The 12,993-nt window shown below is 41.4% G+C and overlaps 1 protein-coding gene across 1 annotated transcript; it reads left to right on the top strand.

The window, feature by feature from the left end:
* The first annotated feature begins 241 nt into the window (after nt 1-241).
* On the top strand, nt 242-12,608 carry plp2b (proteolipid protein 2b). The gene is made up of 5 exons (XM_061770622.1): nt 242-762; nt 7,435-7,590; nt 7,682-7,780; nt 10,621-10,717; nt 11,576-12,608. Exons 1-5 carry the CDS (start codon nt 664-666, stop codon nt 11,587-11,589), a joined length of 465 nt encoding a protein of 154 aa, XP_061626606.1. The 5' UTR covers nt 242-663; the 3' UTR covers nt 11,590-12,608.
* The last annotated feature ends 385 nt before the right edge of the window (nt 12,609-12,993 follow it).

The following is a 12,993-nucleotide window of genomic DNA, read 5'->3' as shown; positions in this document are numbered from 1 at the left end:
GTACAGGAAATGGCTAAATGTTGAAGAAGGCGATGTGTCCGTGGATATATGAAGGCAACAGAGAGTACTGTTCCGTTCTGTAAAATTCGTAATTTCATCACAAAACAGCAAAGGGAAAAGACAGCCTGCCTAACCTATTTCGAAATGTAAAATAGAAATAAAAATACGTTATCTAAGTGTAACATCGTAATTTAGTCTTTGTTTCTTGAAAAGTGAGGACGTGGATCGGAAATGTCCTTCTTGGGGTGGCGTTTTGGACTTGAAACTTCCGGGGTTCCCAGTTGATCATGAACGCAGCACAGTTCCCCTGGGGAGAAATGGCGAAAAGTGCTAGCCAACGCCCCAGTGACCGCTCCTCGAGTCTTCTCTCTCTTGCTTCACTCCGCCCTCTCAGCTTTCAAGCAGCGAGCACGGCTTCTTCGTAGCTACTGTGCTTCCCCTGACCGACTTCACCCACACTTGTTGTTTATATATATATATATATATTTTGGTTTTTTTTTTAAGTTAGCTAGCTTGCGTCCGAGAGCAGCGGTGCGCTTTGGGTCGTCTGCGAAAAACAACAACAACAACAACAACAAAAAACCCACAACAACAACAACTTTCAGTTGCTTCCTTTCATTTGCTTTCTCTTCTGACTGCTTTCATTTAAATTTCGACATAAGAATGGCCGATACGTCAGCGTCCAGCTCTGGTGCCAGCTGCATGGAGAAGCTGAAAAGTTACGTGAGGACCCAAAAAGGCATGATCCTCGCGGCAGAAATAGTAAGTGATCACACTGCTGCTCTTCTCTGCAACAATCACTCGTGCGAGTAACTGTTGGGATCATCTTGATAACCATTTGTTAGGATCAACTCGATTACTGTTAGTTAGTGGCTTCCTCCTCAATTTATAATGGAGGAACTATGCAAGACATTTTGGCCTTGCTAGTAGGTAAGTAGGTTGAACGTGAATATTTCCGTCTCCTTAAGAAAGCTACAACAACCTGTGTATATTAGACTAAATTACTCATTTTCGTCGCTGGCTACAATTTTTATAGTTGTGAGTGTGCAATCCAATAAATGCAGTTCTGGGGAAAAAAAAAAAAAAAAAAGTTTGAGACCAATGCAAGATGGCACAAAAGAAAAATAAGAGTTCTTCAAAATCAAGGATGCTTGATGTGCTCGTGTCACAATCATAGACGTTTACAGAAAATGGCATAAACTCTTAAGGTTTGCTTGCATGTCAATGAAGATTTGTAGGCATTTAAGTAATCATTTTGGAGTGGTTTCTTGAGATTTTCCAGGGTTAATACACAACAGATTGATGGTTAACTAGGTTTGAAATCACAAGTATGGCATACCAGTTATTGTTCAAATATTGCTCAAGGAATTTGATAACAAATGCCTGTATTAAAAGTGATTACACTCTTTACAAATTTGGTACAGATTTCTACCAACAAATATGAACGGAAACGCATCATTTGTGGAGCATGGTGACACCTGCGTTTAAAGGAGACATGTCAAGCATTTTTCGTCACAATTTAAAACGTTTCCCTTATGTCTTGCATTCTCTCTGACATTCTTCCGTCAAATTCCACAACGTGTAAAGAATTACAGCACACTCTTACCAGCTTGGTTGAACTGAACTGTTCAGTCAGTCCCCTGTACTGCTGGGCCAATGCAGACTGAGGCTGTCGTTACCATGACAACCAGGGCAGAGCTCGGGCATTGCTACGAGGCTGGCAGGTTCCTGTAAGACAAGAGTGTGAAGATTAAAACGAGCGGCCATTTGTAAAAAAAAATAATAATAATAATAAATTCTATTTAACACCACCATTTCGGTGCCACAATAAAAGTGAAATAGCTCGAACTCCTTCTTGGAAAGTGACTAGTTCACTTTTTCTACGGTTCCGCATCATCGCCGTTGTTCATAATTCATCAGTTTGTCACCACAGCTGTGCAGTCTGATCAGCTATCTCGCAGCAGCCTGTTAAGTGCTGGAAAGAGAAGAGTATTTCTTCTCCAGTGAGAAGTTGCTGATTGTAAAGTGTACTCCCCACCCTTCCCTTCCCTCCATTCCATCTCCACCCTCGTAAGTCAAGGATCTTATAAAAGAGGCTCTCAGATGCAGGCGCTCAGTGTTTCACCAACGTTAATGGCACAAATTCCTCACTGGGTGAGAGTTTTGGGCAGGAGTCGCACCATTTTTGTTTGTTCTACCCTCATCCAATCATCCACATTTGTTAAGTGCTTATGGAAGTAATCTTCACCGGTGGATGGCCAAGATAATGTGCAATGCAGGGAGTGGATTCAAGAGCAGGAAGATGCATATCACACCCTGTTACTGTGTGTACAATCCAGTGGTGGGCGACGGGGCCCGCAAAGACTTCTCTGCTGGCCTAGACTATCTGAAGCAAATAGAGCTACATTTTTAACCTAAGTTCTAATATTTGTTCTTGAAATTGTATGAATTTGTTCTAATCCCTTCATTTAGTAGCATTGCTCTTCACTACTGCACTACTTCCAAGATGTAGATGTTAGATTTTCATGTTAATCAAATCTGATCTCTCTCTTAAAGAGTTGGATTAAAACCGGTAAATCCCTACTGAAGTCACAGGTAGAAAATACATAGTCCCAACATGATATTGTATCTTTTTATATGGCTATAATCTAGTGGAGCAGCGGTTCAAACCAAGTAAACAAATAAAATCTTGTTATAGTGTATCAGTGGTACGACACAAAATAAAGATACAAACAAATTAAATTTAAACATCCTGTCTTAAATAAACCATATCAGAAATCTCACTTAGTGGAGTAACAAAGATAAAGATAATAAATAAAATGGTAAATGAATCAATTTCATAGAGTGCAACATTGTATAAGTAAAATTAGAGGGTTGAACTCCACACAATGAGCACCAATGTTGTAACGGGCTATGCACGAATCATTGGTGACTCGTATTGATATTCGAGTCTGCCGAAAAAAACTAACGGTGAATCAGAATTTTCAGACTCTAATAATAATATAAAAGAATGACATACTACTTAATTATTTTGATAAGAGCTGCAATCCTGCCACACCGCAATGACTTGAAAAAATAAACGATTTCACAAAATGTAGCTTTTGTTATGGCCAACACACCATTTGGACTTACCGCGCATAGTTTCTGTGCATGAAACACATTGTAGCTCCACAAAGATCTTTGCATAAAGTTTGTTTGAAAAACAACAACAATGAAATTCTCGGCGGAAGAAGGCATCCATTAGCGTAGACATGAGGAGTCGCACAGATATTCATGGCAATGCCACAGCCGACACTGTAAGGGAGCCTTTGACGAGGTTTTACAACACCAAATGGCGCAGAACAGACCCGGGCTTTATCTTTGGCCAAGGTACAGCAAGGGATCCTGGTTAATGTAAGCCATTTTAAACTAAAAAGAAAAACTTTTGCAGAAGGAGAAGCATCAGCTAAAACGCATCAGCCAAAATGTGCCCGTGTACACACTTTCCGGTTCAATAGTTTTCAAATAATCAAATTGGATTTTCCATTTTTTGGACTTTTACTACAAGGATTCTGATTCGAAAGTCATTCGTTCCTGTCAGAACGAATAGCGACTGGGGTATTAGAGCGTGAGTCTGACCTGTATTTGTAACCATTGTAACTAAGAGTCGTTTGGCTAATGTCGTTCTCTTAAGGCTTCTTTATACTCGCGCGGGCAGAGACCGCGCTGACGTCACTGCGGCTACCCCGCGCGCAGTTTTCCTTTATACTCGAGCGCAACCCACGCGCGTAGTTCTGAAAAAGTACTGCGGTTCTCCTCAAAAGTCAGGGGTGTCGCTACGGCTGGAATTGACTAGGACACCACAGGGTGGAGTTTCCTCTGCATTTTTTTTTGCTATTTGCGGTAGCCGTTTTTACTTTCCTTTCCGGAACAAAGACACAACAATGGCGACCGTGGAACAGTGTGTGCTAGAACAAATGGACCTAGATGCGGTAAAGAAAACAGATAGCTGGATGGATGGATGACCAGATGATGCGTTGAATTATTCTGAAAAATCGATCAACAAGGTGGCAGCATAGGTGGTATACGGAACCAAGGGGAACGCTGAGTACGTCATCACAGCATGTGACTAAAACGGACCAATCACAAGAGGAGATCTCTGCGGCATTCTACGCGCAGCAACAATTTTTGCCGTGTGCGCGTCACGTGACGCTTCGGGGCCGCGTCGTTCACGTGATGCTATGCGGGCGCTGTCGTCCGCACGAACAGGGGGAGTATAAAGACGCCTTTAGTATGGATAAGCTAGAAGCAACGGCATCGGTAAAGACTGCCGCTTGATGAGCACGCCTGCTATTAGAGGCATGCATTTGATATAGTTCCTCTTTTCTTTTGTCAATCAACTCACTCCGTCATGGTAGGTAATGTGTAGTCTCCTTTTTTGGGGGGGGTTCTGCCGTTTGTGAAGAAATGGGCACCGTACAGTTGGTTCTTTAAAAGTTGCAGCTTGAATAAACAATGAGCATTTTTGTAGAATCCCAGCCCTTTTGTGGATGTGGTTTTCTGCCTTTCGAACCGGAAGGGTTATGCAGTGTAAAACTAAGATATTACAGTTCCATTTGGCAAAATATCTGTGTGCCTCAGGATTATTTTGTTGCTTTATGACCTTTAAAATTAGTTTTTTTTCCCCCACCCGATACAATCACCTGAAAATTACGTGATCGGCTCCAATTTCCGATCACATGATCATATCAGGACTATCTAGCCCAAGGGTGGACAATAAATATTTTTGAAGGGGCCATGTAAGAAACTAACGATTGTTGAGGGCCACACCAACATGCCAACTTCAATTGTGTTAAATATCAATGTCTTTTGTAAAGCAATAACTAAATAAAATTGTGTAGCTATGCTATATGTTGTCACAAGAAAATACAAATGTTAAAATAACGTTTGAAAAATTAACCCTTAGTCAAATTAAAATGACATATCTCTACACATACTAACATTACATCACTATTATCATTACTAGTGAGTTTTCTCCGGTTACTGCGGCTTCAACATGCAAATTCTTCATGCAATACGGGAAACCCGTAGACCACATTCTAGCGCTGAAGCTCAGAACTTTGAGTCAGATGTGCCACCAGTGGTCTCCACCGTGCTGCCTCCTTGAAACATAACAGAATAGTGAATCGCGCCGGGAACGGAACATTCCATTTTGTGCTGAACACATGCTATTCTCTTTAGTGAGCTGCTGTAATTGTTGAAGGGAGGAGGGTGAGAGAAAATGCAAGTGACTCCCCTAGCAACCGTTGCTGTTTGAGGAGCCTCGGACTCACATGTATCTGCGGACTATAATTAGCCAACCATTCAGAGCAGCTCCCTTCCAGTGACTGGGAAAGTGCGGCTGCCGGTGATGCGCACGGCCCTGCGGTGGACCTTTTTCAAATGGGCGCCGCGCCAACAGATGTGCGGCTGTGCTGGCAGCATGAAGGTGTTGGCGTCTCTCATAGGCGCCCTTGTTCTGAGACACCCTTGTAGTGGAGTGGGTTGGTCACAGCTGCTCGGAATAGAGCCTCTTTTGTGTTGGACCGCGTAGGACCTCAAGTACACCCCGTCCCTCTACTGAGGCAGCCTGTGCCAGTCTGAGAACACATGAATGAGCGCGGTGGATGGCCGGGGTGGCATGCTTGTGTAATGCGTGCGTACATGGTGAGCAGTGGTTGAACCAGTCATTTTGGGTGACTAATAACATTTACGTATACGTATATGTGTATATACACGGCGAATTATGACATTCAAGCCGATCAGCCGATCAACCTAAAATGCCAAAGGCTGATAAAATCGGTGTAAAGTCTAATCAATAGTTTAAAACCCAAAATGTACACCAAACTATGAACCTAAAACACTTCAATATCACTTCAAACGCATCTTTTAACATTACCCTGTAAACAATATAAAATAGATTGCCTGTTGATTGTATTTTGAGAAAGTATTATGTTCTACAGATTAATCACTGACACTGGATTTTGGTTATTGTAAATGGTGTTAATTTAGGAAGGCTGCAATATAAACCTGATGAAAATCTTTTCAGCACTGTACATATGAACAATTCAACTGGAAAAAAACAAACGACTGCTTTTATCCAGGTGTAGTTTTAGAAAACAGGGTTGAATGTTCACACATTTATGGTTTTTCAATAAATATCTACTATAAAAAATGCATACTGCGAGTAAAGTCCCAGAACAAAGAATTTAGTTCTGTCCATAAATAGGGAGGTTTTGCTTGTAAGCATTCATCAATGTTGTTTGAATGCATTTGTCCACGCAGTTTGACAAAAGCTCAATTCAAAGTTGGCCGATCATAGGCAGCCGTCTGTGCATGAGTTATGATTATTTTCTTTCCAAACTGGCAGCACTTTCGGAAAAAAGATCGAGAAGAATGCAGGCCTTCTTTTTCCCCTCTTATGGAAAAATATGAGCTTTGATTGAACACACAGATCAGAGTATTCTGGAGTATTATTATGTGTGTGGGTACTCCGAGGACTAGTACATGATACTCAAAGTGTGATACACGGGGTCCTCGAGTAATATGCGAAAGAATCACTGCCCAAGTACTGTTCAGGTGTATTTTACTTTTAAGTTCAATACATTTGCATTTAATCTTCAACAGTTGTTTGTTTTTAGACAATTATTCGAGTATAATTTGTAACTTTTATGTAACTTTTATTTGAATTTACTCACTAAGTACATTTTAAAAAAAATATATTTCTATATTTCGGCGGACTGGTTAGAGCGTCTGCCTCACAGTTCTGAGGTCTGCGGTTCAATCCCCGGCCCCGCCTGTGTGGAGTTTGCATGTTCTCCCCGTGCCTTCGTGGGTTTTCTCCAGGCAATCCGGTTTCCTCCCACATCCCAAAGACATGCGGGGTAGGTTAATTGACGACTCTAAATTACCCGTAGGTGTGAATGTGAGTGCGAATGGTTGTTTGTTTCTATGTGCCCTGCGATTGGCTGGCAACCAGTTCAGGGTGTACCCCGCCTCCTGCCCAATGATAGCTGGGATAGGCTACAGCGCTCCCGCGACCCTTGTGAGGAGAAGCGGCTCAGATAATGGATGGATGGATGGATTTCTATATTTAAGTACTGTTAATGTTCAAACTATCCATAATGTTACAGTGGTTTACAAAATCTTAAAAACTTTTGGTAAAACCTCTGCCTTGTTTTTGATTGACACTTGGACCAACCACCCTACTCTTTTAATAAATAAAATTACAATAAAATATTCTTTATTGATTATCTAAATATTTGCTCACAAGTCAAAAGCTAAAAATCGGCCGAACAACAGCTTGCATAATTTTTTTCCAATCTTTTTTTTTTTTAGATGGTACTTGGTGTAAAAAGTTTGAGAACCACTGATCTAGTGATGATGACGGTTGTCCTCTTTCCTCCACCCTCACAGTTCATCAGCTTAATCATAATCATCTGCTACGCGGCGTCCCTGTATGGAGGCTACTCGACCGTGGCCATCTGCGAGATGGTCTTCGCCATGGTCTTCTTCGGCATCTTCATGATGGACCTGGACAAGCAGTTCCAATTGGTCAACTGGATGTGGAGCGTAAGTGCCAAACGCGTCATGCCGTCACTGACACACCGCTTGTGGGGAGAAAAAAAAATGCTCACCTTCTGTCTTTGCCCATTTTGCTCAGGATCTGTTCAGGGCTGGCATTGGCGCAATCCTTTACATCATCACTTCCCTCGTGTGCGTGATTGGAGGAGCTGGGGACGGCGCTCGCATCGCAGGCGGGGTCAGTGGTGCTTCTATATATGCTTGCAACTGCAATGCATTGCAGTCTTGCCATCAATCTACACTTCCTGTTTCTTTCACATAGCGATGGGCATTCCACTAAATTTACTTGATTGGCTAATTAACAATCCATTATGTTTTCAACTTTTTTACAATATTGTAATTTCAGATTATCAGAAATTACGGTAACATTTTAAATCCTGGGACATCTTGCGTGAAAATCACAGAGAAAAACTATTTTACACGATTTACAAAAAGTTGGGAATATTGGGCTTTCGGGCGAAATTTCAGGATGAAGCTGACTGAACTGTTGCGCCGTGAGCGGGGTTTGGCGACTATTTTCTTAAACGGACGATCAGTCGGACAACAGACAACACGTAATGCCCGGATCAGACTACAAGACAAATTTTCTCTTTCAAGATTGTCAGACTACTGCAGTAAAATCTTGTATTCCGATACCATGGCATCCTGTTCTTTTACGGCTTTCTCTTGTCAACTCACTCGCTACCGTGGCAACGACAACAAGAGTGAATTGCGCCGACTATATTATTAGGGCAAAATGGGGGAAAACGTGTGTTGGTGGTCACCGGAGCTCAGGACAGGAGAGGACGTTCGTTTAAGGCTTGCTTGAGGTATGTGCACGTACTTTTTAATATGATACGGCTCGCAAACAGGCAGCAAAACGTTATGTAGCCTAGCAAGCTACTGCTAGCACTGACGGTTGTACGTAAACATGCCGCCGTTCTGTCGAATCATGCTCCAAAGTTCCGGTGTGGGTGAAGTCATTTAATAAAAAATAAAGTAATTTAATTACAGTAAGTCAGCACCCATTATTTCTGTCTTGTAATGTTGGTTTGGCCGGACTGATTAGAATACACGAGTTCAAGGCTGCCCAAGGTTTTTTTACATTAGCAGATTCATGCTACTGAGCTCGTTTTCCTGGTTTGTATTACTGAGTCATGTTAGCCTTCTTTCACCCCGCCACACACCGAGCGATGCGGCTGAACCAAACCGAACTCTCGCGCAGTGCGCGGCAAATAGTTTTTGCGACGATTCAAACTTTGAATACAAATACAGCTTATACAATATATGTACAGTATATTGTGTTTTAAAACAATACTTAACTATATTTATAGTTTCATATTTACTTGTAATGAAATAGTGAAGCGCCCAGGTACAGTCAGTAAGGTAGCCTCTCAAAATGTCCACTCTCTCTTTTAATCTCACCCACTTCCTCTCTTTGCGGCAACCCGCTTCTTCCTTTGAGCACGCTAGGTTTTTATGGTTTAGTAAAAGTGATACAGTACCAGGGCTGATGTATCTGGACAAAATTTCACATCTCAAATCGTCATACCACATATCTCTATCGATACGGTACGCTACTACTACGGGTTTATTGAAAACTGAGCATGTGGATGGAGCCGTAAAACCCGGTACAGGGTTGCAGTTTTTTTATGGACACATAATTTGGGTGTGTGATAAGCAGCTTAATACTCTGCTCCAACTTTTTAAAACTAGAAACTATCCGCATGCATTAGTTCCATACCGCCGGGAAGGTTTTACAGAATGTTTGATGTCACAAACTTTCAATGACTTTCATTGTTGAGTAACAATGGCAGCTTTATAGGTGCATCGTGAGCTAAACTCTTCCTAGCACTGACATATCTAACACAAACACGAGCTAGTTAAGAGGCTTGTCTTGACGTTTGTCAAGGTGATTAAATGGGTGTAACCGCACATGACTCACTTGTCATAGCGGGGCTGTGGTTAAAACCCTGGCGAGTGCTTCAACAAAGGTCGCCGGATGTTAAACAGAGAGGGCAGAGCTGTTCCCGCAAGTGTAACAATGCCCAATAAACAAAATTGGGCGATTTCACATCCGAAGCGTGTGCGCCAATGTCCGACGAGCGAGTGCGCGATTGAAATGTAAAGACATTTACTGGAGTTAAGCCTTCACAAAGGGAGTGCGATGAGTTGTGAAAGCGTAAAGTGTCATGTCTTTTTACCCGTGCATTTATACCACTCAAGGACGGAAACAAATTCCTTGTGAGCGTTAACAAAAAATATTGTGATAGATTGCATACCGCATAGGAATGCAAAACACACAGCGCTTTGCGTCAGTCACATTAGTTTAGCAGCAGTATATAATGACATATGGTATAGTATAATGATATAGTATATATAACTATCTACTAACTACTAAGTAATTATTGCCAACCCCCTTCATTTTTTTTTTAAATAAAGGATTGCCTATCCCATAACAAACTATGATCCCAAAACACACTAATAACATCATCATAATTACTTTGGAGTCAGCCAGTCTTCCCAGTTGCTTAAAAAATGCTGCTGCTCGCCTCGTAACTGGAACATGGAAGAGGGAGCACATAACTTTTATTCTGGCTGCTTGTGCAATTTAGCGCACCGGAAGTGCACGTCGCCTTCACATCCTGTAAAAATGTTATCAATTATCAAGCATTAACTAGACCTCTGTCATTTGCTAGCTTGATCTTTCTTAACAGCCAGTCAGCATAGCAAAACCATACAGTTAAGAGTCTATGTAACTTCCACTAACAACCCAGGCTAAACTGGTCCTCCCTGACACACCAAAATGTTAAACAGTCGAGATGTGTCACTTCAAGCATACGTCGTTTTCACCAATTACTGCTTTCCTATTAACCAGGGCTTTTGCGGCATATTAGCAACTTAGGGCGTTACAAATCAATCTAAAAAATATGTCAGAAAGGCGCAAATTGGTGAATTTGTGAACAGCGAGCTGCAAATTGGCAGGGGTTGACTGTGGTACTTTATCTGTGTTTTCTGAATTGAGTTCCTCTGTTTCAGGTATTTGGGTTGATTGCTGCTCTGCTGTTCGCCTACGACACCTACACCATCTTCTTGCAAATCAAGAGCACCAGAGAGCACACGGCAGCCGCCACCGGTGAGATGGATCGTTGCACATTGTTGAACTCTTAAGGCTGGATTACACTCAATGCTTCCATGTACAGTATATGTGTATATCCCAGATTCAGGCCTCTTCCCAATGTCGATAAAAGCTAATGCAACTCCAGCGTAAATGAACCGATCGGATCTACTCCATCAACGCTCCCTTGAACTACAACCCTATTTCTGAAATTGTCCGAAATACGGACAGAGCTCTGCCGCTAGTAGTAAAAAAAACAGCGAGTAATTGACGCCCCTGCAAAAAAAGCCTTGTAATTGCCTACAGATGCCACAAGATGACCGTAAAGAACTTTTTAATTTTTTTCCCTCTTAGACAACGCTATGGCCTGACTACATGAAGCGCCCCCCTCATTTCAACATAGGTCTTTGTTACCAGATGGCGCCGTAGCAATATTTTTATGTTAGGCACTGTTTTGGCCTGAGTACGAATATCAGCAAATAGGCGAATTTGTGAATGTTAAACCATGAATATGCAAGGGTCACCTGCAACTGCCCAAACAACACCTAAAACACCCGCTGGTCCTTATCTGTAGGCACTAAGCATACACTTTTATAATAGCACACAAAAGTAATTATCAATAAATATTGTCGTATATGGGAAGACTCCAGTTTTAGAACTACCGGTACTGCATTCAACATATGTTTCATGTGTCCAGATACATGTCATTTGAAGATGTCTGTTACTGAAACTAGATATGGGCACCAAATGGGAAGTGGACGCTTTGACACTTTGAGTTTGAATCCAAACTTAAGAATACTGTATGCCCCTCAAAATCCATGTGTAATATATTTCCCTATTTTTTTTTGTTGTTGTTGTGTGTGTGTTGCTTTTTAGATGACAAAGTCTAAGCACGCCGACGTGTGTGTGTGTGCCTCTGTTGAGTACGCAGCGGAACAACGAGGTCCTTTGAGCAGAAGAGGGGAGGGGACAAAGGACGGTAAAAGGAACAGATCACAGTTCAAAGCCATGTCAACACCAGAAATTGTCTTTACTAGCCGCGCCGAAGAGGAGGATGACGACGACGTAGCGGCACCGCACATCTGTGCCTGTGCGTCAACCACGGCGGGAACGCCCCCCTCGCAAATCTAAACGTCAACGTGGGATCACAGCTAAAAAGGGAAAAGTGTAAGTGATAGGCAATGTCAAACGTCAGCCCTGTTAGTCCTCCACCAGCATGTCTCATGAATTTCTACTTTTAATGGACTACTGTAGTTAGTAGTAACTGTTTCATTTAAACGTGTATGGGTGCCTTAGGGATTATTTAACATCATAATGATCAGCCTCATGTTTTAATTGATGTCCTTCACTGTGTGTTCAAGTGCCTACTTGGTTGTAGTCATTTGAGGTTCCACAATCCGAAACACTTGAAGTCATCTACCTGCTTCAATAGAGTAATTTTTTTACCCAACTGATCTTTTTTTATTTTTATTTTTTTTGGGGGGAACTGTTGACGTCCACTCACCGAAAAAAAACACATTCTCATGTGTCACACTGTCACTGTGTGGTGCCGCATTTCCATAATCATCCCTTTACGTTTTAACTGCTAACACATTTGTGTACATTTATGTTGCTTCATCCAGCCAAGCGCCGTAACCGCTCGTTCTTTCATGTCTTCATTGAAGTTCCCTGCTTCCTGCGACAGGACACATGAAGAAAAGCAGTCATGTGCAAATGTCACCTATGTACTTGTTTCACTAATTTCAGTTAAATCTTTTTTTTTTTTTTTTATGTTTCCTCAACTTCATGCTTGGTAGTTTGTTAAAACAAAAAAATGCCATTGTGCTTTCTAATGTGCTTTACAAATGAAATTTCACAGTCTAAAGCAGCTTTAACTTTGGGAAATAAAAGCCATTGTTACAACAATAAATACTCGTTTGTATTTTTTTTTAAACCACATTTGAAAGTAAAATAGGATACCATAGTATCTATCAGTTTTTTTAATTTTAGCTACAGTATGATTATTGAATTTAAGGGAACAATGAAAAGATGAAACAAAATTGCAATTGAACGTGTGCAAGGCGGAATGTGTATGGGGGGAAGAAAAGCGTTTACTTTTCACTTGTCTTCTACCAGATTGCCAGTAGATGGGAGCAGACGACTAACCACTGTGCAATTTATTGAGCTTTTTTTTTTTTTTTTTTTTTTTTTTTTTGACTCTTGCCCCACAAAATACAGTAGTTATTAGCGGGTTTAGGTGTAACAATTTTATATATTTCTATCATATTTTTATATATGCAATGTCCCGGATAAGT

The sequence above is a fragment of the Phyllopteryx taeniolatus genome, chromosome 1 (assembly GCF_024500385.1).
Source record: "Phyllopteryx taeniolatus isolate TA_2022b chromosome 1, UOR_Ptae_1.2, whole genome shotgun sequence".
In the NCBI taxonomy this organism is placed as follows: domain Eukaryota; kingdom Metazoa; phylum Chordata; class Actinopteri; order Syngnathiformes; family Syngnathidae; genus Phyllopteryx; species Phyllopteryx taeniolatus.
This window is presented reverse-complemented; position numbering and strand designations above follow the sequence as displayed.